The 27,940-nt window shown below is 36.0% G+C and overlaps 1 protein-coding gene across 6 annotated transcripts; it reads left to right on the top strand.

Annotated features, from left to right (window-relative positions):
• On the top strand, positions 1-27,940 carry BCLAF1 (BCL2 associated transcription factor 1). Of its 6 annotated transcripts, none has more exons than XM_058566209.1 (14): positions 3-119; positions 6,068-6,171; positions 6,377-6,548; positions 7,964-8,077; positions 9,035-9,946; positions 11,195-11,860; positions 12,010-12,179; positions 14,502-14,607; positions 15,691-15,775; positions 18,214-18,389; positions 19,497-19,677; positions 20,792-20,938; positions 26,491-26,703; positions 26,835-27,940. In XM_058566209.1, exons 3-14 carry the CDS (start codon positions 6,541-6,543, stop codon positions 26,838-26,840), a joined length of 2,784 nt encoding a protein of 927 aa, XP_058422192.1. In that variant the 5' UTR covers positions 3-119; positions 6,068-6,171; positions 6,377-6,540; the 3' UTR covers positions 26,841-27,940. The 6 variants fall into 6 exon arrangements, 5 of the variants coding, with proteins under 5 accessions (XP_058422195.1, XP_058422196.1, XP_058422192.1 ...); XM_058566210.1 differs by having other exon boundaries at positions 9,041-9,946; XM_058566212.1 differs by lacking the exon at positions 20,792-20,938 and having other exon boundaries at positions 2-119.

Here is a 27,940-nt window from a genome sequence, read left to right on the forward strand (position 1 = left end):
GGAACGAGCTCGCGCGTCGAAGAGCCCTCTATGGTTTTCCTCCCGTTCTCGAGTCGGGAAATGGCCGCTGTGTAGTTACAACGGAGCTAAGTCCCGGGCGCCGTGCTTCGGCGCGTCAGGTAGGCCTCGCGCCGCATGCCGGCCACTCGGAGGGTAGCGAATACCGCGGACGAGTGAACGGTGTGGTCTTTTGTGGGGGGCGACAGAAGAACCGCGAGATGTTACGCCGTTATTTGTGCGTTTCTCCGTCGGCGTCCCTTAGGCTTTCGAAGCACCGCGGGCCGAAGAGGTGGGGGCGGGGTGAGCAGCAAGAAGAGTACGCGCGCGGCGGGAACCGGTCTCGGGACCGGGCCCGCGCGGCCCCCTGCGCGTGCGCGTGCCTGCTCCCGCCCCTCCCCCACCGCCAGCCGGACCCCCACCCCCCACCCGCGCGCTCGCCCGCCGGGACGCTCGACCCGCGCACGCGCGCTCCTCCTCCCTCCCTCAGCCCGCGGCGCCCGCCCGCCCGCGGGACCCGGGTTCGCCTCCCGCGCGGGCCCGCCGCCGCCGTTCCCCCGGGCCTTGGGTCGGTGATGAAATAAGCGGATCTGCGGCGGAGTGCGCCGCGTCCGTTGACCCTTGCACGCTTTTCCTTTTCGTTGCTCTGTCCTGGGGTCCTGTCGTGCTGTCCCTCGTAGCCGGCCCCGGCTCGCCCCCGGCCCTCGGGGTGGCGGGTCTCTTGGCGACCGGGCCCGGGAGTCGGGCCTGGTGATGGCGTCCGCGCGCGGGAGCGGCCGTCCCGGGGGCCACGCCCGGGCGGGACTCCACGGCCTTCCGGCGGCGCTGCGCCCGTGACGGGGGTGGGGTGGGTGGGGGTGGGGAGGCGGGCTGGGCACTTTGCCCCCGTCTTAAGTTGGCTTTATTGACCGCAAAGATTCATCTCATCCGAGTCCAGCGGCGCTGCTGGTAACTCCTTGAACGTCTAACTTTTGCTGCTGCTTTTTTTTTTTTTAACGTTTTAGAACTGGAGAATTAAAGTTTAGGGCAAATATGACCAAAACCAACGTAAAGAGATCAGCTGTTTTCCTTCAGCCTTACATCTGTTTGCAACACAGCGCCTTTTAAATTTTTTTGGTATTGCAAAGCAAAATTCCTTATCCCTCCTCTGAATTGCCGTTCCAGTTGGACTCTAGTTGGAATGGTTGGGCTGCTGTTTAGACAATAAAGAACCTTTGCAGGAAAGACCATTACAAGTTTATTTGTATTTTTATGTGATCGCAGCCGATTCAGGATAAAGAATTTGATGGGAAGGATTGTCTCTAAAATAACTCACGGTGAACAACCTAAAGCCTGTTTCCTGATGGCTTGCATCTCGTTACGTTGTGGTCAACACTGGAATCCCCCTAATTCAGATAATTAAAGTGGTGGCAAAGGAGAGTTTTTAGCCAGAGCTGATTCTTGCCTTGGAGAACAATAGTATTTTAGAACTTGGAAATAGACCTACAAATTTATCGCTTGGTAGGCTCAGGTGTAGTTAAATTTATTGAATGACTTATGTGGGCAGCTAGCTGTACTAGATTAACTGTGTGATGAGAAGGTTTGTAGAAATGGGAAGTCTTTTCAGTTCTGCATAGAGCCTTTGGATTGGGAGTTTCCAGAAACGACATCAAAATCATTAGTTGTACACTCGCTGAATTCTGTGTAATTTAGTGATTTATTAATAAAAAGATAAGGGAATTAAGTCCAGCATATCTCTGTGTAGTACGTGTAAATGTTTAGGTTATACTTGTAGGTTCTGAATTTTTGGTTTTCACACCTAGCTTCTTAGGCAATGGTCATCAGTGTTACCTCAGAGTCTTAGGCATTTAATATTGTATTTGTCCCCAGGACTGCAAAAAACCCGACCAATCTACAGACATCAAGATGATGATAATAGTAGCCCACATTTGTGTACTATTTTGGAGTTTTCAAACACTTCAATTTGACTTGATCCAGTATTTCTGCATTTACTAGTTGGAGGCCAAAAAGGTAGAAAACTTGTTTAAGGCCGCGTGAACCAGGGGGTCGCACAGCCTGCTGGTATTCTTTATCCGGGTTCCATGTTCTTTTTTTTTTTTTTTTTTTTTTTTAAGCAGGATGACAGGCTGGACAAAGAACTAAAAATTTGTGGCTAAACCTGTCATTTTTTTAGGCTTTTAATTATGGAAATTTTCAAGCACAAAAGTGGAGAGAATAGTGAACACCCGTGTTCTCAATATCTAAGTTTAATAATTATCATCATTTACCAATTTGGTTTAATATTTGGTTACCTTTTTTCTGGACTGTTTTTAAAGCAAAATTCCATTCATTTTATTAAGCACTTTTTAGAAGACTTTTATTTAATGGTGATTAATGTTGTATAAAAAATATTAGAGTAATCCTACATACAAGAATCATTGGAAGCAAAATTAATAGATAACCTGAAGGAAAGACTCTGACAAACCAGGTTTGCCAATAATGATAGCTAACGTTTGAGTGCATACCATGTGCCAAACATTAAGCTATTTGCATTTATTAGTTCAGTTCATTTAACCTTAAACCTATGAGTAAGTTCCATTATTAGTGTTATTTTATACTTGTGGAAATTGAAGCTGAAAGAGATTAAGGTAACTTGTCCAGTGTTGGGCAGCTAGTTAATGGTCAAGTAGGATTTTGACCCTAGTTTCTTGGAGTAATAGTCATGAGATATTTTAGGATTATTAAAGATGCAAATAATGATAATTTGTTTACAGAAATCTGGAGCCCAAACTCCCTGAATTTATTAAAATGAAGACTTGGTTCAAGTATGCTTGATAGGGTAACCTAAAGTATTCATTTTGGGGGGCTTCATCTTGTGTATTTTGTTGAGCCCAGTTGTCTTTGCTCCTTTCATCACTTGTGTTCTAGCTGATCATTATGTATTAGTCCATAAAAGATAGGCTCTGTTAAGATATTTAAGAACTTTACTTGAAAAAATGAAGCCTGATTTATTCTCTTGTATTCCTCTCTGGTTGATGAATCAATTGGATAAAGATGCATGAAGCAATTTGTTCCCTGTGTCTTTTTACAATCTGTTAGTAAGTGATCTTTGTTGTAATGAAGGGAAGATTGATTTGGCATTTTGAATTCTATATGTAGGTTTTGGCCACATCAGGCACCAGCACAGAAGTTGGAATCAGGAGATCCCAGTCAAATTCTGGATTAACCATTTACACTCTGTGATCGTGGGCAGCCTAAAAGGGCAAACAAATCTCTTGTTTTCTCCCCCAAACTTGCACTTCTCCCAGATGCTTGAGCCCCAAACTTAGAATTTAGGGGCACCGTTAATTTTTTTTCCTCAGTCCCTCTGCTTCACACCATCAACATCCTATGAGCAAGTACTGTTGACTGTACTTCAAACCATATTCTATGTTTGCTTCTTTTTTCCATCTTTGTTGTTATCCCCTTATCCAGGCAACCATTGTATGTATTGAACTTGAACCTTCTAATTTGTCTCCCTGTTCTCCTCTCTGTGTTGTCCATGCTGTGTACAGCACCCACCTTAAAATGTAAATCAGTCAAACTTTCCATGGCCTTCCCATTACAGTTAGAATAAAATCTAGGTTCCTTACTCTGGGCTACTTACTAGATGCTGTTTGATCTGGTCCATTCCTACCTGTTCCGTTTTATCTCATAAGCTCCCTTTGATCACAGTGCCTCAACCTTCTTACTGGTCTTTGTGTCCTGAATTTGCTAAGTTTGTGTCCTTTGCCTAAGAGGCTCTTCTTTCCGTGCATCTCTGCACTGTTCCTTTTCTTTAGTTTAAATGTTACCTCCTTACAGAGGGCCCAAGGACTCACCTTAGTGGGCCTCCTCTCCAGCTCTTAACCCATGGCTTTGAGTTTTTTGTTTGTTTTCTCTCTTCGCCTGCCTTGAACATAAGCTCCAAGAGATGAGGGGACTTAATGTCTCACTTAGAGTGCTGTATTTCCAACACTAGAATAATAGTGTCTGGCATGTAATAGGAACCTTGTAAATTCCAATGAATTTGTCAGTCTTTGTACTCACTATATTAAATATTGTTAAATGTTAAGTATTTATATTAAATATATATTAACTGTTAAATATATTATGTGTCATTTGAAATATCATCATTGAGTTCTTGGTATGGATACTTGAGTATATTTATAGATTGTGGACAAGAATACATAACTACTAGTCTAATAGCCTGCAGCCCCTCCTCCCTTTCTTTTCTATTTCTAGTGTATATTTTCTTGGAACTTCAAAACATCATGACTTGGAGTAAAGAGGGATTTGGCAGTTCGTTCTTCTGTGGATATATAAAAATTAAAATCAGTGTTTTAGAATTGTTTAGGGGAAGTGGTAGCTAAAAGGAGTTTTGTATCACTTCCAGCAGTGAATCAGTCGTACTGGACTTCCAGGTCACAGTCAAGTTTCATAACAACACACTAATTTAAAAGATTAGAGTTTTTCTCTATCCACTTGTGGATTTGATATTTTTAAAACTAAACATGCATGCACTTCAGAAATCCTGTTTCTATGTCCATGGCCTTTTGTTTTTGCTACTTTTTATTTTAGTATGTTGTCCTTAATTATTAGATTGCTGTTCCTCCTTCCTAGCTTGATCTTAAATCTCTTAATCTCCCCAGCTGTAGGGCCATGGGTATTTAGGGGACTTTGTTCTTGACTCACCAGTTTAGTCTTTGTTTTTTTTTGTTTTCTTTGAGGAAGATTAGCCCTGAGCTAACACTTGTTGCCGATCCTGCTCTTTTTGCTGAGGAAGATTGGCCCTGGGCTAACATCTGTGCCCATCTTCCTCTGCTTTATGTGGGACGCCTGTCATGATGAGCAGTGCGTAGGTGCATGTCCAGGATCCAAACCTGCAAACCCAGGGTCACCAGAAGCGGAGCTCGAGGACTTAACTACTACCCCACTGGGCCGGCCGTCTCACCAGTTTAGTTTTATCAGTTCTTCTACTTTGTATTTCCAATTTTATTGCATTTTTGCTTGGTACGATTCACACATTTTCATATTATTGTGTATTTTTTTCATTTAAGCTGGTTTATGAATTCTCTGAGTGTAGGCATTTATCAACCTTGTATATATTCTTTAGTTTCTGCTTTTCTAGTGTTTTTTGATTATCCTTTGCACGTAATTGATAATCACTGAATGTTATTCACAAGGCTAACCTTTTCAGTATTGATAACTGCTTAATATTTTGTGTAAAATTTAAATTTATTTGCATAGTAATAGTAAGTTAGTTTAGGAAGAGTATTGGCTTCCAATAGATATTTGTTTCATTTACTGACCTTTTATTGGTATGTCTGTACATGTATCAAATTCTTTTGGGCACAAAACTTACAGTTAACTGAGATGGCTGTTATATGAATTTAAAAAATCAGTTTCAGATGAAACTAAACTATATGAAAGGAAGGTGGCCATGGCCAAGAGAGAATAAGATAAGTAGCAGAGCATTAAAATAAACTCATATTTGAGATAAATTATAAACTATAGCATTATGAATACTAACTGCAGATACATGACATTTTTGATATACAAAGATGGCATTATGTTAGCCACTTTGAAATTTTCTGATAGAATGACAACATAGCTGCTGTTTTCTAATAATTTTTATTTATTTATTTTCTCCCCCAAAACCCCAGTAGATAGTTGTATGTCATAGCTGCACATCCTTCTTAGTTGCTGTATGTGGGACGCGGCCTCAGCATGGCCGGAGAAGCGGTGCGTCGGTGCGCGCCCGGGATCCGAACCCGGGCCGCCTAGCTGCTGTTTTCTAAAGCCCAAATTGCTAAAATTAGAATTCAAGTATTTAAATTAAAAAATAAAGGTTCTGTCAGTTTCATGATGCACTGCTGCATTCTGATTAAAACAAAAAAGTTAATTTCCTTAAACTCTTATGGTTAAAAGTTTATTTCCTAAGTCAGGTTCACCTTCCCTGAAATCATTAGTGCCTTTATTAAGAGTTCATTGCAGTGCCAAGTATGATATATTGTAAACAGCGGATATTTAATTTACCATAAATCAAACTCATGTTTTTTGTCTTTGCTAGGAATTTGAATTTAGAGTTTAATTTCTCAGAACGTTCTCTCCAGGAAGAATTTTATAGTGTCTCAAAGACTTCACTTGACTGCTTGATCCTGCATAAAACCCAAGGTAAATGGCATTCATTAGTTTCTAGTTTTCAGTTTTGGCTTATTTGAGAAAATGTGACTACTGAACTCATGATTCAGACTGTGATTAAAAGTGATGTGGTCTGAAGCTTTTTTTTGTTTGTTTGTTTTGGTGGCTTGTATGAAGTAAGCCAGATTTTAAAAGTTAGTTTTAGGAAAAAGCTTTTCTTTATCTCTCCTGCTTCTAGGTTGTGTGTCTACTTTCTACTCCTGTAAACACATCTCCTTAAAGACCCAGAACACACAAAACTATTTAAAAATAAAACAAGATGAAATAACCCTGCTTGTTTAACTCATCTTCCCTTATGCAACCAGAGGAGTTCCATAACTTAGCTTTTTTCCCCTTACATTGATGTTCAGGTAATTAAAATTGATTGCTTATTATGTACTAAACATTGTATTAAGTGTATTACATGTATGAGCTCATTTAGTCCTCACTGCAGCTCTGAGGAAGGTACCATCTTTATGTGTTTCTTACTTGCTTGGAATTAAGAAGAGTGAGAGAGAATAAAGCTGATAATTTGTCTATTTGAGGATAGTTATGTTTTATTTTTAAATAAATATTTATCTGAAACCTATGGAATTTGTTATTTATGTTTCTTGATGAGAAAGTACACAGACATTATCAGTGCTTCTTCTATAATTCAACTCATCTTACTACTTTTAAATCTTATTTCATAGTACCAAGCAAAGTCTAGTAGGTAGGTAAAGTAAGTGCCTTCAAAAATATTTGATTGTAGGGGAAATGGTTTAAATACATGGCAGTTGCAGCCTATTAGAAGTTTACAGTGAGTCGGTATTTAAGGAAACAATTACTTATTTTGAGTAATAAATTAGTGGATATTTGGAAACAGTTATAGCAGAAAGAAACTTGAGAGGCATATGTATATGTTTAATTTTGTGAAGAGCAGATCTTATAAGTGGGTTAGTCCTGTTACTGATTTCTGAACCCAACGAAGTCTGATTACTACATTAGATAGTAAGTAGTGTTTAGAAAAGTTAGAATACTGGTGCCCAAGTTTTCTTTCTTGTAGTTCCAGTATCTCTTTATCTTTCCAGTTTTTTTTTTATCTTTTATCCTTTTTCATTGTCTTACCAGAAAGCTAGAGGATGAACTAGGCCTTGTCACTTAAGTCATTTTTATTCTGCATTCATGACTGTTGAGAGCAGAGCCATGGCTCCAGCTGTTCAGAGACTTAGTGACCTTCATTCTACTAAGAGACTATCCAGCACCATTCTAGGCAGTATTGTATACATGGAGTGGTCGATTTAGTCCCATTTTAAGGCCATAAAGCACTTAAGATGATTAGTCTGGTAGGTTTGTGTTTCTTTAGTGTTATGCCACTTGTATTTTCTTTGTTTCAGGTTTGTTATCTGTAATACTCTGATATTATTTATCTTTTTTACAGGAGAGGTAGGCATTTGTATTGGGCATGGAATAACATCTAACATGCTGCTGCAGTCTGGTATCATTGCTCTTTCTGGCTTCTGCAGCTGCTGCCTTTTTGGATAGAGGCAGATAGGTGGCGCAGTCTGTAGAAATCTTCTGTTGTGTGTTCAGTATACAGTACCTGTCATGCAGGTGAAAATACAGTTTTAGTCAGGGATAATTTTGACTGGCTTAGTACTCATTTGAAAAGAATGATGAATAATAGCCTTTGAGAAACTTATGTCTTGTAAAATTCAATTTGTGTCTGAAAGTAAGTTAAATAATAATGTGAAACTTCCTCAATTGTATTGTGATTTTAACCTTTTTTGCTCTTTCATTTGACTAGGAGAAAAGAAATGGGTCGCTCCAATTCTAGATCACATTCTTCGAGATCAAAGTCTAGATCACAGTCTAGTTCTCGATCAAGATCAAGATCACACTCTAGAAAGAAGAGATACAGGTGACTTACTGTACTTTTAATTCTTTTAATAATGATAGTTATATCAGCTAACATTTATGGAGTACTTATATACAGACACAGTGCTAAACCCTTTATATTTTATCCTCAAAGAACCCTGTGAAGTAGACCTGTTGTTATCCTCATTTTAGAGTTGGGGAAATTGAGTATTGTCCAAGCTGCATGCTAGTAAATGGCAGAATTTAGATTACAATCCAGTTAGTCTGGCTCCAGATCTCAGATTCTTACTATACTGTGCAGTATATAGTGGATTTCTTGTATCTATCTACACTGTTAAGAGATGAATTGATCAAGTAAGAATTATTTGGCAGTAAACAATCTGCATATTGTTTCATAGTTTCTCGTTATTGCTGACTCTGAGGTCTCAATAAATTTATTCTTTTGTTTAAAAATGATTAACTATGGTTGTCTTTGTTCAAATAGTAATACATAGTTAGTATAGAAAATATAGAAACTACAAGTTAAAAGTGACCATAATTTCATTAAGATCTCATTAAGAATTAATACTAGTTTATGTTTTTTCTGTATTCTTTTTCTAGGCCTAACTTTATATTATGTATGCATTTAGCCAGTGGTGATTTACTGATGAATATTCTTCTGTGCCATTAAATATTCTTTTACACTATCACTCCAAGTGTCTGCATAAATGTTCTATATAATTTGTTAGAATGTGCTGTTGGAATGCCGACCTTTTTTTTTTTTTCTTCCTGTTTCTGTGCTTTCATTCCTAAGGCATTTATTCTCTCAGTATTTACCTTATAAGTGAAACTTTGTTCATTGAAAACAGTAAACTTTTACTTTTGTGTAAGTGAAGGTTTTTTTTTTAGTGTACATTTTTGACTTTGACAGTTTTTTTTACGTTATATTCAACCAGAAATATTTAGAATGGTAGGATGGAATAGTTTATTTTTCTTGCATTGATATTTATTTCATTTTTAGTTCTAGGTCTCGATCCAGGACGTATTCAAGATCTCGTAGTAGAGATCGTATTTATTCTAGAGATTATCGCCGAGATTACAGAAATAATAGAGGAATGAGACGACCTTATGGGTACAGAGGAAGGGGTAGAGGGTATTATCAAGGAGGAGGAGGTAGATATCATCGAGGTGGTTATAGACCTGTCTGGAATAGAAGACATTCTAGGAGTCCTAGACGAGGTCGTTCACGTTCCAGGAGTCCAAAAAGAAGATCCGTTTCTTCTCAGAGATCCCGAAGCAGATCTCGCCGGTCATATAGATCCTCTAGGTCTCCAAGATCATCCTCTTCTCGTTCTTCATCCCCATATAGCAAATCTCCTGTCTCTAAAAGACGAGGGTCTCAGGAAAAACAAACCAAAAAAGCTGAAGGGGAGCCTCAAGAAGAGAGTCCTTTGAAAAGTAAATCACAGGAGGAACCGAAAGATACCTTTGAACATGACCCGTCTGAGTCTATTGATGAGTTTAATAAATCATCAGCCACGTCTGGTGATATTTGGCCTGGCCTCTCAGCTTATGATAATAGTCCCAGATCACCCCATAGTCCCTCACCAATCGCCACGCCACCTAGTCAGAGTTCATCGTGCTCTGATGCCCCCATGCTCAGTACAGTCCACTCTGCAAAAAATACTCCCTCTCAGCATTCACATTCCATTCAACATAGCCCTGAAAGGTCTGGGTCTGGTTCTGTTGGCAATGGATCTAGTCGATACAGTCCTTCTCAGAACAGTCCAATTCATCACATCCCTTCTCGAAGAAGCCCTGCAAAGACAATCACACCACAGAATGCTCCAAGAGATGAGGCTAGGGGACGTTCCTCATTTTATCCTGACGGTGGAGATCAGGAAACTGCAAAGACGGGAAAATTCTTAAAAAGGTAAGAACTAAGGTGGAGAATTGAGACTATAATATTAATACTTTTGTTGTTTGAATTCTATTTGAATTTATAAGTGTAAACTTATTGTTTTATGATGTGTATTTAGCTTATGACTTCCTTCTTTATAATTCCAAGTTATTAGTTACATCCGGTTAACTTAAGTTGTATTTTAAAAGAAACTAATTTATATTCCTTCTTTTAATTTTGTTCATTTTCAGGCAGTCCAGAATTAAGAATGTAAACAAGGAGAAATTGAGTAGTATAAATTGAGTAGTGTAAACATGTTGTAAAAACAGTAAAAACTTTTAGAGATTAATTTTGTAAGTGTTAGAACATTGAAAGCTTTTTTTTGTTCTCTTCACTATTATAATGTGATCTACATAAATAATGCGTTTTGTGTTCTTACTTGTGTGGTATTGTAAACAGTCTGGCTGTCATTTTTACTAAATCTGCTTGACTATAGAGAAGATAATGGTATTTTTTACTGACTCCAGTGATGTTTTAAACAGTTTGTTTAAATTCTCATTTCATGTGTTGCTAAAAGTTGCTGAAAAACTTAATGAAAATTGATAATGTAGTGTGATTGACTTATAAGTGAGGAAATAGAGCAAGCATGCTGTTTATGGTATACTGCTATACGATATAGAAATAATTTTTTTATTGAACTGATATGTAGTTTCTACATTATTGCCGGAAACAATCATTTTCTGCAGCAAACTAGGAGCTATTTTGTGATGCAAATAGAGTATTAAATATATAATGTTATCAACTGCGTGAAAGTACACTTCTGTGAACTCTTAGTTATAGTAGTAGATAAGTAAATGAGATAGACTGAAATTTTGAGTATAATCCTAAGTAGAATTCTAATAGATAAGTACATTGTTTATTAGTGGTTCTTAATCTCAAAAATTAGATTTAAGCTGTGCTGTATGTTATAGAGTTTCTGGAAATTTGGGTTTGTTAGTGCAAAATTGTGGACTGATGAAACAGAACAGATTTTTGAGAATGGCTTTACTTTTTAAACTTTAGGAAGTCTCGTACTTAAATTTATTTAAAAACTCAGTATGTAAGTGCTACATGGATGCTTTTAATGTGTTTTAAAAGTGGAATCTGAAAAAGCATCTTTCAGTAGGGTTTTTTTTTTCTTTTATTACTGGTCCTGTGTTATGGGACTACACGTTTAAATATGCAAGTGATCCACAATGAATGCAATCCAGAGTTACCATCCTCTTCTTTGCTTATTCACAGGTTCACAGATGAAGAGTCTAGAGTATTCCTGCTTGATAGGGGTAATACCAGGGACAAAGAGACTCCAAAGGAGAAAGGATCAGAGAAAGGGAGGGCAGAGGGAGAATGGGAAGATCAGGAAGCTCTAGATTACTTCAGTGATAAAGAGTCTGGAAAACAAAAGTTTAATGATTCAGAAGGGGATGACACAGAGGAGACAGAGGATTACAGACAGTTCAGGAAGTCAGTCCTTGCAGATCAGGGTAAAAATTTTGCTACTACATCTCACCGGAATACTGAGGAGGAAGGACCCAAGTACAAGTCCAAAGTTTCACTGAAAGGCAATAGAGAAAGTGATGCATTTAGAGAAGAAAAAAATTATAAACTTAAAGAAACTGGATATGTAGTGGAAAGGCCTAGCGCTACAAAAGATAAGCACAAGGAAGACGACAAAAGTTCTGAGAGAATAACAGTAAAGAAAGAAACTCAGTCACCTGAGCAGGTAAAGTCTGAAAAGCTCAAAGACCTCTTTGATTACAGTCCCCCTCTACACAAGAATCTGGATGCACGAGAAAAGTCTACCTTCAGAGAGGAGAGCCCCCTTAGGATCAAAATGATAGCCAGTGATTCTCATCGTCCTGAAGTCAAACTCAAAATGGCACCTGTTCCTCTTGATGATTCTAACAGGTAATTCCACACTGATAGCCAGTAAATAATCTGGGGGTGGTTAGTTAATATTCCAGTTAATTATCTTGTTTTCTGAATATACTTCCAATTTACATATTCAAACCAATGGTATATTTTGTTTGTGTGTGTTTGTTACTGATGTGCTCCAGACCTGCTTCCTTGACTAAAGACAGGCTACTTGCTAGTACACTTGTCCATTCTGTCAAGAAGGAGCAAGAATTCCGATCCATCTTTGACCACATTAAGTTGCCACAGGCCAGCAAAAGCACTTCAGAGTCATTTATTCAACACATTGTGTCCTTGGTTCATCATGTTAAAGGTATGTTTAGTATTGTGAATTAAATTTCTCTTGTAAATAAAAAAATGAATAGTTATGTTTAATAATTAATGTATGCCAGGGCTAGCAAGTATACACAGACACTATTAAACATTTAGAAAAATAGAATTTCATGAAAGAAATACCAGTCTTGCTAGCGTTAAGACCCATGAAGATATCTAATAAAAAGGGTTGAAATGCTAAATAGAGGTAAAACATACTCTCAAAATCTATATCATGATAAAACATGATGTAGGTTTATTTAATGCTAAGGCTTTTTGGAATGTGCCGTTATACTGTGTTGGAAGTGCAGAATGCTTACAGATTGTCTTTCATTGCATGCATATGATTTGTGATAATGTACTCTTGGCATAGATTTATAACAAAGTGAGGCAGTATTGGTACTATTATTTATTAAGAATTTCTTTTCAACCTTTAAAGAAACCTGAAACCAGTGGAAAAATAGTATTAATTTCCTATATTGTTTTTGCGTTACTTAATTTGTTATAATGCTTACCTTTTTAAAATGATAAACCAGGAAGTGTATATTAGTATTTTTAAAGGGGAAGGCAGTTCAGGAAATTGAAAAGTATGTTAGATAAGTAGTGACTACATGAATAATGACTAATTAGGCTAATGATGACATTTCTTTAGGTTTTAAAGATGATAAGGGTGTTCGTTTGAACTAAAGGTGTTCAGTTTTCACCAGTGTATAATTCTAGTTACAAAGTTACTGATTTTCAAAGGTTTTAGGGTATGACTTTTGGGGCAATTAGGTTTGGTTTTATTTTCTCTTTGTGTTTAAAAGGCAGCTTACTATGAAATAAATTCTTACTTAGGAATCTCCATGGCTGTGGTCTTAAAAGCCTTTTTTAAAAAGAAGTTTTGACATGAGAACAACTCATTATAGTAGCTGAAACTTGTCACTAGCAATTTTTTATGCATTTGATATTTCAAAACAGTGAATAGTTAATGCATTTCTTTTTGACTATAATTATTTAAACGTGGTAACAAAAGAGTTTTGTTATTTGGCTATAACTAGGTTTGTGAACCAGTTTATGACCATACTACTGTGGTACATAAAATATGAAACATTAACATTTTTTCTTTTTTCACCTTTTTTTGACCTGTCTCCACATTTTACAATTTACTGCTCAGTTTTGAGATCAGGTTTTGATAAAATTTTTTCTTTTTCATTTTCTCTCTTTTTTTTTTTTTTTTTTAAAGAACTGTAGTTATGTTTCATTATTGGTATTGTGCAACCGATCTGAACAGCTCTTACTTAATATAGAGCTGAAAATGCCCAGTGATGTTTTCTTTTTCATTGTAACTAGGTCCTGGAATATGTTTTGAAATGGCAAAATCCATGTTTCAAAGTAAAATAGCTGTTGAAAGATACAGGCAAAGTTGAATCTTCTGTCTTCCTGGCAAAAATGGCATAAAAACTGAGTTGCTAGCTCAAATTCCTGGGTTTCATGGAATTATGATTGAGGCACTACCCTTGTAGTGGCCGTTTCAAGTTTTAATGATTGGTTATGAGACATGTGCTGGATATTGGGCGGTAAGTTGACACAGATGTATGTTGACCTGTTAAGCAGATAGCTTGCTTCGTAATGTAACATTTTATGACTTTATACGTCTTTCTATTTTACATTTACAAAGTATCTTGAACTGGTTTAAAAAACTAATCAGTATTGATATTACTAATTTTAAAATTGTTAAAAGAAAGACAGTAGTATCAAATGTGCTGTCAGGTTTGCCAAGATGCCAGATTTTTGGAGTATTAGTGAATGTTAATTGATTTAAAAAATATTTTTCCAGTTGAAATGGCAATAATCAGTTTTTTCTTAAATCCAATTTTTGTTGTCAACATAGTTTTTGCTGAAGTAATTCTATTCGTTTAGTAAAACCAGCTGTGTAGTTATTTCAGTATTTTTTTGTTTTCTGCAAATGATTACTTGCAGTAACTTCATTGGTTAGTATTCGCAAGGTATAAGGACATTCACATATTATTGTTTCTCTTTGTTCTGTTTGAGGAAGTAGTGTATTATTGAAATGGAATTAGAGACTCAATTTAATCTCTTATTTTTCGATTGTGTGTAGTATTGACAGGGACCTGTGAGGAACTTTGTATCAGTTACCCTGCTGAGCTACAGGAAGTTAAAAGGGACAGGGTAGGAGCTCTCTGTAACACTTGATTCTCTTCTGCTAGGTTTCTTGAGTGTTTTTAATCCTTTTCACCTGCTACATGCCCTTCTGTCACAAATGAAAATTTCTCTTAAAGTACAGATAACTAATTGGGCAGTATTTCTCCTAAATCAACAGAGCAGTACTTCAAATCTGCTGCAATGACCCTAAACGAGAGGTTCACTTCGTATCAGAAAGCCACTGAAGAACATAGTACCCGGCAGAAGAGCCCCGAGATACACAGGTATGTGCACCACTGAGTGGGCAGATAAAAATGTTGTTTTGATAGGAAGACGCTGTTTAAACAAGATTATACTGGAACTGTGCTCTCATCATGATACAGATGAACTTTGGTTTTATTCCTGATTTATGCCTTGAATAAATGTGTTTCGAGTCTCGAAAAGTTTGTAATTTACTGTTTTCTTCTTAATTTTCAGTTTATTTGGTTTAAACTGGTTGTTAGGACTTAAAATACTCTTACCACTCCCCAGTTTGGAATTAAATAGTTACCACATTTGTTTTTTGGGAGGGGGTTGGTTGCCTAGAGTAATGCTTGAATTTAATTTACTTTCAGTAAGTTTGTAAAATAGGCGTGCTTGTTGAGAGGCAGAACTGTTCTTCATGAAAAGGGCATGAATGTTGAAGTCAGTTATGTTCATATCCTGGCTCTGTCACTTCATTGTCCTGTGATGAACAAGTTCTTTAATATCTGAACATTAGTTTTTCTTCCATCTAGAAAATAAGGATAACCATGTCTATTTTGCTGGGTGGTGGTGATAATTCGTAGTATTGGTTATAAAGTATCCAACTTAGTGCTTATTACATACTAGGTGTGGTTCTGGTGGTGGCTGCTGAGGAACCCCTGGGAAGTTGCAACTGACACTAGCTTAAAAAGGCAAGGAAAGGCACAGATAAAAGATCTACTGAATATGTAAAAAATTGGAGATAGATAGGAACAAATAACCCTATTGGTGTGTTCATTGATGATATTGATATAATTGTATGATGATTGACACTTAAAATAATACTGAATTTAATCAAAACATTTTTCCTTTTTTGATTATTAAAATAAATTTGATGTTTTAAAAGGTCAGGCTTCATTTATATATAAAAATATAATAGGGTTGAAGCATTTTAATTCATTTTTAGTGAATATAGTTACTTAGTTGTCTATTAGGAATCAGTTTAATACTCTTACTATGCTAAATTAGTCAGTTAGGAGAGAACTAACAGTCTAGTATTTCCTTTACAAAAAATGGACAATTCTGAGGATTTTTTTGAACCATAAAGGTAATGTGACTACAAATACACTTTATTTTATGTTAAGGAGAATTGACATCTCTCCAAGTGCCCTGAGGAAGCATACCCGTTTAGCAGGGGAAGAGAGAGTTTTTAAAGAAGAAAATCAAAAGGTATGTTTTGATTGGACCTTTTTTTCGTGTTAAATTCAGCTTAGTTAAGGATACTGTACTAAGCATAGTTTGTCTAGGTAAAATTTTAGATATATTCTATTTTTAACTTGTAAATACATTATATATGTCTATGATAGTGTACATAGTGTTCTTTCCTAGAAGAAATTAAGCTGAAACTATACTATGTATCTAAGTTAAACAAAGAGTAATTTTTTAAAATACTAATGAAAGAAAGAAATTAGTTCTAAGAAAAAGGTAAAGAATCAATGGATAGACAAAGGAAAATTAGAAAAGCAAAGATACAAATTATATTAGGGTTTCTCTAAAGTTTTGAGGTGAAATGGGTGAGCCAGAATAAATATTCCTTGATTTATGTCTGCCTAAATTAATAATATCTCCAGGTTCTTCACAGAGAGAACAGGGAGTAATCCCCATGCTACTAGGCATTTTTCATCTGGACTAAGAAATAAGCATTCTAAGACCTGATTTACAGATGAACAGTTGGAACAAAAACTGTGTGTCACTATTGGAATATTTGTGGATTGGGGGGAAGAATGCTTTTAAACTTGAGAGAGGAGCCTGTGAATGATGGCTTCGAGGAGCTCTGTGAGAGTGGAATTCAGTCGTTAGGAGGACTCTGCTTGATATACTCATAATTTGAAGTGGACATTTTCTAGGTAGACTAGTCATGTGACAGGCCATAAAAGTCTAGTAGAAATGTGGGGAAAGGGAGAAAGGGAGCAACTCTATGTTGTAATGAAAAGGTTAGGGGACTTGGGAGTACTGCTTGGTTCTGGTTCTGGCTGTCACCAAGTACTGTCTCTGATATTTGGAAAAATATTAGCTTCTTGGATGTTGGTTTTCTGATCAGAAAAATGAGAATACGTCTGTTTTGCAGAGTTGAATAACTGGGCTATTATGAAGACATTAGCATTTTTATTACTAGTAGCTGTTATTAACAGTTATACATGGTTTTTAATAGAGCATGCTATTAACTTATTAGTTATGGAATTTAGAGCTTAGTAAGGAAGTGGTTTCTCTGCATGGGGCATATTGATCTTGGAAAAACAGATTCTGAGAAGTGAATACTAATTTTGGCTTTTACTTTCAATACCTTGGGTTCAGTGTTGGTTAATTTTGTTTTGCCAACAGTTTATTCTATCCTTGTGCTCTGACACAGTGAGTATCTTGCTTCTCTCCTCATTACTCAGACCAAATTTTGATTTGGAGGAGAAAAAATAGTGATTACTGATGGATAAGACATTGCTTTTTATTTTTGATCTTCCTGTGTAATGAATAATGAACATATATGTTAATATGTAACTAACGTATATATAGTTGGGAGTTTGCAAAGTACTTGCACTTACATTGTCTTGTTATTTGTGGGCTTGGTAATACCTAGGTGAATAGGAAAGCTTTTGCTCTTGGTTAGATTTTTGCTCTTTGTTCCCCTGGGAGCAAATAGGTGAGTAGTTGATATCATTTGGAGATATATTTATACTTTCAGATTTATGAATGCTTATGAATATTATAGGTAGATTTCCCAGATTAAGTACTTCTTATCGTTGAATTCTAGCAAGGATGTCCACATTGCTTAGCATCTTACTGATGTATAATTTTTCTTCATTCCTAGATGCCTCTTTCCATCTTCCTAAATTATATAGTATTTGAAAAAGCAATGGAACAAGAAGGAGGTGAATTGTGACCCAGTTAAACTAATGTCCGTTGCAATACCTGAATTGAGAAAGGGCAGTATATGGCCCAAGATACTGAGTACAGGATTGGGAATAATATCTTTCTGGCTTTGTTTCTACCCTGTTCAACCTCAATTGGTTTCATTAATCATATTCCACTTGCATGTTATGGAAATTGCAGAATTTTTACTTTTGAAGTGATTTTTATTGGGTTGGTCAATTTATTTGAGAAGAGCTTGATGATAATGAGGCTTAAGTAATGAGAACCATTACTTTAAGATCCCTTAACTTTATAGGCAGATGGCTACACCATAACTATAGATTATAACCTCTATCATTATTCAACTATTAAAAAAAAAACAGCAACATCATGTGGAAGGGTGAGGGATGATAATTAATGAGGATGTGCTGAGTGGAAAAATAATTATATTATTTTACTGTACAAAAGTTTATTATGGATTGCTTGGAACAAAAACCTGTGACATTTGCAGGATAACTAGCTTTTAATAATATACCCAGTTCCACTGCACTTGTGTACACAAATGTTTAGTAAAAACAGTCAAGTACATTTTTTTAACAAAAACTAAGTGTGGAAGTAGTACATTATGATCCATTGTTTTTGGGTACTAAAATACCAGTTTAGAAACCGGCATAAAATTTGGCTGTGTGTGTATGTATGTATTTCTTTTTTTTTTTTTCTCTTTATCTCCCCTGAAATCTATATTTTACATCTGTCCTTTATAGGGAGATAAAAAATTAAGGTGTGATTCTGCTGATCTTCGGCATGACATTGATCGTCGGAGAAAAGAAAGAAGTAAAGAACGGGGGGATTCCAAGGGCTCCAGGGAATCCAGTGGATCAAGAAAGCAGGAAAAAACTCCAAAAGAGTACAAAGAATACAAATCTTACAAAGATGACAGGTAATTGTTAAAACTGTCTGAGTTAGGTTTTAGCTTCTAATTAGCCTTTAATAATTGTCAGCTTAATTGCTTTCAATTTTGACTGTGTAATCGAATGTTTAAATTTAAACAATTAAAATTATTTGTTTTACAGCAAAAATGTATTTGTCTTTTACACGGCTTATGGTGGATGAGGACAAAAACTTTGGAATAGCAAGCTAACACTGAAAAAAAAAATGACAAATTAATGTGTCCTATTATCCAGGCTACATCAGGAGGTTGGACTTCAATGCAGTGCATTTCTAGAAACAGTTTGTGTAAGAACTTTGGTTCGTTATGCTTGATTCCGCACTTTTTCAACTCATAACACCCAGAGTACAAGAATTTTAAACTGATAACTAGTGGTTTAACATGGGAGAGATGGGGGGAGGAAGGACTAGTTTTTATGAAATAGCAATGTGTATTAGTCTTTCAAAGTAATGTTTCCATGGATACTGTTAGCAGTGGTAAGAGTTACCGCAGGTATGACCTTTTTGGGTGTTGAATTAGAATCATGTAAAATTGATCATCATAGAGTCAAATAAATAATAGGAATGCTAAGTATCATAGAGAATCGTTTTTCTTGCTATTCATTATGTAAATGGTGGATTTTACTTGTGTTTTTTTATTTATGACTGGTATTTGTAATGTCATATGGTTTTTATTTCTATAATGGAGTTATGGCCCAAACCATATCAACTGTTCTCACCCAGGGTGTACAAACTGCAGTCGTTTTGATACTTGCCTTAAGAACATTCTTACTTTTTCCTACTCTTCTTTTTCTTTCCTTAAAATAACAAAAAAACAAGTTAGAAATATTGAAGAACTAAACCTTATTCTTGAAGTTTCCAGACTTCTAGTTTCTAACTTGCAGGCCACAGCCTGTTTTTCAGTAGTGACGTAAAACAAATATTGAAGGAGAATGGACACAGACTGTGTCAAAGTTTAACACCCAATCATTTTAGTTACGTAATAATTTTAATAGGGGATAGTTTTTTGACTTGAAAAATATCCCTCTTATTATAAGATACAACAAAGTTTTTATCTTTTTAAAAATAGCACATATTTTGTTCTTTGTTTATTTTACAGTAAACATAAAAGTAGAGAGCAAGATCATTCTCGATCTTCATCCTCTTCAGCTTCACCTTCTTCTCCCAGCTCTCGAGAAGAAAAGGAGAGTAAGAAGGAAAGAGAAGAAGAATTTAAAACTCACCATGAACTGAAGGAATACTCTGGCTTTGCAGGAGTTAGCCGACCACGAGGAACCTTTGTAAGTAATAAAATTGTCTTTGATCATTTGATAGGATTTTACCTTAGAGTACAGTACATAAGAAGGAAAGTAAAATATATGATTTAGACGTTGTTTGTTACGTGAGTCATTACTCCTATAGTCAGAATTAGTCTTAAAAAATGAAATGGTATTTGAAGTATCATCTTCATTAAGAAATGCCATTTAGCGGGAGGGAGGAGTGGCTGGAGCTGGGATAATGCTTTCTTTGTACACAGAGTGAAAAAAATGTTTTAGCCTGATTTAAAAAAAAATAAGAGATGCCATGTTGAGATCTAGAAGCATCTATATAAACTAGATACTTTTCTTAACTTTAGGATCAGTAACTGTACATAGTGCTTACAGATGCAAGAGTCAAGGAAAGTTATTGATTGAGATCTATTTCTTTTATCACTTAGTTTTTGAAAAGATATTTTAAAACATTAAAAAAATTCACATGTTCATCTCTGTATTACAACTATTTTCATTTTTGCCTATTTTCTTCAAGTCCTTATTTATATGTGAATCATAGAAATCATATAACTTATCTTTTTATTCTACATAGCATACACATTATCCCCATGTTTCCATAAATTTGATATAGTTATTATTTTAATGACTTCAGAGTAGTGCATCTTCTTGACTCTTTTAATTTCTAGATTCAGATTCCTACGTTGGGCGACTATCCAGTTGGTTATTAGTAGGGTTCATTGATTAGATAACTTGGAAAAGAGAAGAGCTTTGCTTATATGGTGGTAGGTATAGTTGAACACTTGGGACCCCTATGATAACTAAGAGGAATTAGACAACTCTTTGGGCTAGTAAAAGGGAAAAAACCATATGATTATTTTAAAATATTAGTTCAGGTCATGAAAGTGCAATATTCTAACACTTAGGTTGACTGTGCATTTCTTTTTAACTTACTCAGCTTTCAGTAAGCAGAATTTTTTGCCGATGATATAAAATGACCATCCTTTCCATCCTCAGTGGCTATGAAATTGAGATTTAGGAAGGAAATTAGGGAATGTGTGTTTTGTTACTGCAGTAAAATTCAAGTTTGCATGTAACTAAATACCTTTTTATTGCATTACTAAACAACTTTGTTAATGTTAATCAGTTTCGAATTAGAGGCAGAGGAAGAGCCAGAGGAGTTTTTGCTGGGACAAATACTGGTCCAAACAACTCAAATACTACTTTTCAAAAGAGACCGAAGGAAGAGGAATGGGATCCAGAATATACCCCAAAGAGCAAGAAGTACTTCTTGGTGGGTGTTAGAAATCTGTGTTTATTTGGTTTGCGTTAATTTTCAAAGCATACTGGGCACATATATTTTGAGTACAGGTATCCACTCTTATGAGAACATTCACCATAATGCGGGAAACCTTTTTAAAAACTCATTATCTAGATGATTTGAAGTCTTGAAAATGTGAGTCCCTTTAGTCCTGTTTGCACTTAATTGACATCACCTATGGGCTGATCAGGGTAAACTAAAAATATACCTGATGTGATAGCCACATTCAGAGAACAACATTAACGTTTCCTATCTGTCTGTAAGATAGTGAAAGATGTAGAAACTTGTCATTAAGATTTGCCTTCCATCATCACAGCTATATTTGAAAATGAAAGATGAGAAGAATTCTTCCACAGTATATGTAACTAGGGATCTCAGGGAGGCTGTTAACTTTCATTGGAGGAAAAGGAAGATGAAAAATAACATTGTGGGAAAGTTACTGGATACACTAATTTGATGCTTTTCCCTCTGAAATAGTTTTCTAAGGGATGAAGCTGGAGGAGGAGGGTCCTGAAAAATTCTCTAGGTAATGATGGAAATTTCCTACAGTTTGGCATGGTGGAAAAGGGTCTACCCTGCATTATAGACAGAGACTTAAGAAAATATCCAAACTATTACCAGAAGTATTCATTTTTGTCATAGCTTCTCAGAGAAGTTGTTTCAGAGGCTAGTTTTGAGAGCTAGTTGTTTTGTTGAGACAAGATGGAAAGTAGTAGATTTTCAGAATTGTGTCTTTCATTTGGCTTTTTATGAATATTTGAATAAACCTGAATGACCACAACATATTTGCTAACTTAGAGGATAGAGCTGTGTTCTGAAGTAGATCCATATTTTGTTTGGAGAATAGGCAACACAGTTGTTTCAAAAATTAATTTCAGAGTCTGGCCCGGTGGCATAGTGGTTAAGTTTGCATGCTCCGCTTCAGTGGCCTGGGCTTCACGGATCCTGATCCTGGGTGCTGACCTACACACTGCTCATCAAGCCATCTTGTGGCGGCATCCCACATACAAAATGGGGGAAGATTGGCATAGATCTTAGCTCAGCTACAGTCTTCCTCAAGCAAAAAGAGGAAGATCAACAACAGATGTTGGCTCAGGGCCAATCTTCCTAACCCCCCTGGCCCCCCCTAGATTTCCATTTGTCTCTTTTTTGGGTACTTGAATGACCAAGACTCTGAAAAAGTTAAATTTTTGCAGAGCACATTATGTATAATGTTGGCTCAACATATGGCCCCTGAGGAGAAATTTATGATTGTTTGAGTTGCTTGAGTTGATAATTGAGAAAGTGAAAGGCATTTTATTCAATTATATAAAAGTTTGAAAGATCCATCTTCTTTTTGATTTAAGAATTTGTGTATTAACAGACTACTGTTTATGCTAGGTACTAAGGAGGGAAACACAAATATGATGATTCCAGTTCTTGGCTTAGAGACCAGTAATGGGGAAACAAACATTCGAAAATACGTTTGGAGGATTTCCTCCAAAGGAAGGAAATGGTGGATTACTGCCAAGGAGAGAGTGATTAGGAGAGACTTTGTAGAGGAACTTGCCTTGAATCTTGAGCTTAAAAGATGGGCGGGTGTACTGTAGATAGCAGAAGGAATGAAACATCCTGATGTAGAGAACTCCTGTACTCAGATGGCTAGATGGTGGTGTAATTTGGGGAAAATTAAGAATAAGTAGGAGCCAAGTTGTAGAAGGCCATAATACTTTAATAAATTTGGATTTTAAGAAGATTTTAGAAAAACCATGGTTGTGAGAACAGATGTATCTGAGAGATATTGAGTATCTGAACTAAGAGGCTAGATCTCAAAAGTTAAGAAAGTAACATTTATGAGGACTTATTCAGGGACCCACTAGTTAGATGTTGGTAGTGAGAAGAAGGAATTTCTCTAAGATGGGGAATACAGAGGAAAGAAGCCCATTTGAGGCGAAGATTAACTTCTGTTCTTGAAGTCCCTGGGAGAAATCAAGTGGAGATGTGCAATGGATAGTTGCTAATGCAGATCTAGAGAGAGAAAAGAAAAAATCTAGGAGCCATCCTCTTACAGGTCATAATTAAAGCCATGATGAGATCACCCAGTCATAAGAGAAGAGATTAAAAGGCCAACGTTTCAAAGATGGGGTGAGGAGTGAGTGATAGGAACAGTGCCAGACACTAGACCAAATGTGAAGGGTCAGAAAGCTAAGAGGGAAGTGATGAGAGGTGAACAAGGAGAGATTAATTGTTTGAAACTTTTCCCGTTTTACAAATATTTAATTTAGGCTAGATCTTCATCTTCCTATGGCATTCTTTCAGAATCTTTGGATTCTTTCAGAATCAAAGCTTTTCACCTTTAATTGGGACATAATCATTTTAGGTTGGCCTATAATTAGGCAGTAGTTTTACTAATCAAAAAGAGGGTTTTATTTTAAGAATTCAGCCCGTTGTAAGTAGCAGTAACATTTTGTATGTTGCTGTTCTGGGTTATATTTAAAAATCTTTGTTTCTGTGTAAGATATACCTGTGCATTTGTCACAGACTAATGTTGACTAGATACAAATTTAACACAATACATTTTTTCTTATAAATCAGTTCCCAAAGTTATTTTAGTTCTTAATGAGCTATTGAAATGACAACTTTGGTTTTTACATGGATATTTAAATTTAAAAGATTTTGCACATTCTGTAAAGATATTTTCAGACAGCTAGGTTGAATAGAAATATAAACAAAAATATAATTCAGAAGAAATGAAATTGAATAGTCATTCCCCTAGGTTCTTTCAGAATTATTGACCAGCACGGAAATTTTGCCCATATTAATGAAACATTAATACTTAGTGATGTAATAGGTAACATTTATTGAGCATATGTACTATGCTAGGCACCATTCTAAGTGTTTTACCTGGATTAACTTATTTCATGCTTATTTGAGGTGGGGCCATTACTTTTACAGATGGAAAACTGAGGTACAGAGATTGAGTAGCTTGATCAAAGTTACATGCCTACTAGGAGTAAGGTCAGTGTTGGAATACACACATTGGGCTCCAGAGCCAGGGTTCTGAAGGCACCATATCATTCTTCCAACAATATTGAGTAATAGTAACATTTATTGCATTCTCTTCTGAAATTTTCTGTCTTAAAACTTGGGTTTATACAAAGATATGGTAATGTTTTTAGTAAGTCCTCCAGGAAAGGTAATAGTCTTAGAACCTGAAATTCTCTGGAGGGGTGAGTATATGAAGAGTTGGAGCAAGTGGGGAAGTATTGAAGTGGGCAGATGCTCAGTGTTGAGTTGATGTTGTCTGAAGAAGAGAAAATCTCTAGTGGGGAAGGGGCTTCGGCCTTGGAGTTCTAATAAATTAACCCTTTGAAACTTCATCTTATGGAGAAGAGATGAGAGGATTCAGAAGATCTTGGTTCTAATATGGACTCTTTTGTTAACATGTTTTTGGCTGTGTGTTATAATTTTTAAAAATTACTTACTTCACAGATAAAGGGCCAGAAAAGTTTGGTATTTATAAGACTAAAATCTTGGATGAGAGAATTTGAGGATTAAGCATTAGTCTGCCTAGCATCAAAATGTCACTTAGGTAGCATCGAGGATACTCTCTGAAAAACACAGCCTAATCTTCTAGCTGCCATTTTCTTTACCTAGTTTCTGATGATTGTATATTTGAAAGTCATGGCTGGTGTAACTCCAGTGTCTAGCTTTGCTATTGCTTTGTGTATATCTGCTAACTCTTACCTGCATCATATGGCAATCATTTACTGCCACTAAGATACCTGGGAAGTGTATTTTGTGGGTGATGGGCATCAGGGGTAGTGGAAGGGACTAGCTCTGTGGCCTTGGGTAAGTTACTCAATTTCTCTGTGCCTCAGTTTCTTTACATCTAAAGTGGAATTAGTCAGTGTTTTACAGGGTTGTTGTGAGAATTAGATGAGTAAATACATGGAAGGTGCTCAGAACAGTGCCTTACCCTTAGTAAGCACTATATAAACATTATTATTACCACTGTTCACTGAATGTTTGTCAGACACTGGGCTAGGCACTTTTTACAGATCATCTGTTTTTCCTCAAGGCTATCGCCCTTGTTTAAAATGAGAAAGTAAAGTCACACAGTTTTTGTTAAGATTTAAACTCATGCCTCTGCTTCTTCCCACAAATCCATGGAATACTGTGTAAATACCACAAACAAAACAGACTGTGGAGTTGAGTGTGCTAATACCAAAGGAAGCCTGAAATTATATAATTGCATGGGCATCATTTTGAGTGGCACACATTTAAAATAGTTTATTTCGGGTTTATAATGAAACTTTCAGACATGGAAATTCACACTTTTGATAGTTCCTAAATTTGTTTTTTATGGAGTCGTGCCCACCTCTAGGTGTAGTGATCTTTCACTGGTTTGGTAAAGAGAGATTATTAGAAATTGGTAAGTGCTCTTTCATATAGTCTGTTAATTACATGCGTAACCGAGCTGTTCAAGTCATGCAGGAGGGTGATTTCTATTATGAATATGCACAAAGGCACATTCTGTGTTTTGAAAAAGGTGCTCGTGTATCACATAATATTTGAAGAAAGGTTAATGACTTTTGCAGAGTTGATCAGTACCAGTACTCCATAGGTTTTGCAACATTGTTTGCATTATGCCTGTTGTCTTTTAAAGGGGCATCATTTTGCCTAATTTCCCATTTTTGTAGGTGACAAACTTAAGAGCTTAAGTTTGAGGGGGGCAGCAGTTAATTAAATTACATTGGAGGAGAACTTGGGCTTTTCGTTTTGGGATGTAATGCTCATCTGCTTATCCACTAAGTCAAGTACTTTTCAGTTTTGCAGGTTGTTTTGATTAATGGAACAGTTTGTAATTTGGGGAACATATGTATTTGGATACAGTTAATGAAAAATTAAAGTTGGAATGTAATAGCTGCTGTACTTGAGGTTGGTGAAGAAGAAATAAGTGAGGTATTACTCTAGGGAGCATTTGGCATGTGAGATTGATATGTAGTATACACAGATTTAGATTTAAATCAGTAGGATTTTAAAATCTGTTCTTAGATGTAAGGCATAATTCATACCACCTGTTTTACTTAGTAAGTGTTATTGATGATATTCTATTGACATTTATGACTTTGCCACATCTTTATGACTAAGGTAATTTTTTGGGGAAAAATATTGGTTAGTTTATCTTATTTGCATGCAGTGTAATAACAAGTGGACTTAGATTGAAATAATAATGGAAAGCAAAAAGTCAAAATTTTGAAAATTGGCAGTAATTTAGTAGTTGAGATTCTCCAAAATATTGTCTGGGCAGCTCTCAGTGCTTGGGTTACTGAACAGTAAGATCTAATTATTTGCTTTGAAAATGGAGTATATTTTCGTTGAAAAGTTCAGTTTATTGGTTTTGTTTTATTGTGTTTTAGAACATTAGCAATCTCATATATCCAGTCTTCAGAAGATTTATACCATGTCTTATGATTGGGAATATAATCATCTCCCTTACAAGAAAGACATTTCAGTGATGATTGTTTCTAACCTTTCTGTAGCATGATGACAGAGATGATGGTGTGGATTATTGGGCCAAAAGAGGAAGAGGTCGTGGTACTTTTCAACGTGGCAGAGGGCGCTTTAACTTCAAAAAATCAGGTAGCAGTCCAAAATGGACTCATGACAAATACCAAGGGGACGGCATTGTTGAAGATGAAGAAGAGACCATGGAAAATAATGAAGAAAAGAAGGACAGACGCAAAGAAGAAAAGGTAGAAAATTTCAGCTTGTTAGTGATTCTAACATTTTCTTGCATATTACTTTTTTTAGGAACAATGATTATTATGGATCGTTTTCACTCTTCACATCTTTGCTAATCTTTATTTTTCCCTGTTTTTTTTAGGAATAGTAAATCTGAAGTGAGATTGCAACAGAGAGCAGAACTTACACCCACCATTTTTTACCTGATTTTTGTTTTCAAATAAGAATGTAAGCATTTTACTTCAATTTTACTGTTTGCAAGTAGTCTATAGAAATTTTGTTTTAAGTCTTCAAATATCTTGAAAAATAGTAGACTGTATGTTGAAAATCGTACTGAATAAAGTAGAAAATTGTTACGTACCATATTTGTAACTATCAACTTTTAAAAAAAATACTTTTACTGTTTTTGTTACATGCATTGTAATTCTGCTTTGTCTATAAGATATGGTCAAGTACAGCTCTGTGAAAGTTCTGATTCTCTTCCCTCCTTGTTTGTTACTGTTTATTCTGAAGTACATGGTAGCTCTGCATACAAATCCCTGAACAGAAGTTGTTTATAGAGACCACACTAATTATTTTAGTTGTATACATCTGCTTAACATTTTCCTTAATTCAAACACACTACATTGTAGGGTGACTAATTTTTGAAGTGTACCACAGAAAAAGTTGTTCCTTTGGTAAACTAAGCTAGTTTAACACTTCAGCAAATCTTTAAGAAGAAAAAAAGCTTCACCAATAGCTAAAAAGTACAAGCTATTAAAAGTTAGATTGAAAAGTATATACTTGAGTTTTTTTTTTTTTTTTTAAACTGAAAGCAAGCAGTGGCCTATAAAAACCATTCTTAGGAGCCTTTACTATTTGGGGTCAAAATTCAGTGTTCTTTTTCTATTCTTATTTGAAAGTTTGAGTCATGGTCTTAGATATCGGCTATTCTTTGAAAGAGGAAACTGGAATGTCATAATACTGCAAATAAAAGCCCCATTCCAACTGAACGTCTTATTTTTAAATGAACAAAACCTGTAATCCTGGTGTTGGTATGGAAGAGGATTATCCTGCAGAATAACCTGATACAGTAGAAAGATGTACCTGATGTCATATCTTACATATTTATTTGAGCTTTTGGACCGCTGACGCATTAGGTTGTAGGTTAACCATAAAGAAAAATGGGCAATTGGAACATACTGTTCGTTTGTAGTGTTTTAAGTAACCTGTTTTTCAAATGTCATCAATAAAAAGTTTTGACAGGAA

Source organism: Diceros bicornis, chromosome 23, assembly GCF_020826845.1.
Source record: "Diceros bicornis minor isolate mBicDic1 chromosome 23, mDicBic1.mat.cur, whole genome shotgun sequence".
NCBI lineage: Eukaryota > Metazoa > Chordata > Mammalia > Perissodactyla > Rhinocerotidae > Diceros > Diceros bicornis.

Coding starts and splice junctions, on each gene's coding strand:
- BCLAF1 (XM_058566209.1), top strand. Junction 11,861..12,009: donor CCTCTTGATGATTCTAACAG/GTAATTCCACAC, acceptor GATGTGCTCCAG/ACCTGCTTCCTTGACTAAAG. Junction 19,678..20,791: donor GCCGACCACGAGGAACCTTT/GTAAGTAATAAA, acceptor AATGTTAATCAG/TTTCGAATTAGAGGCAGAGG.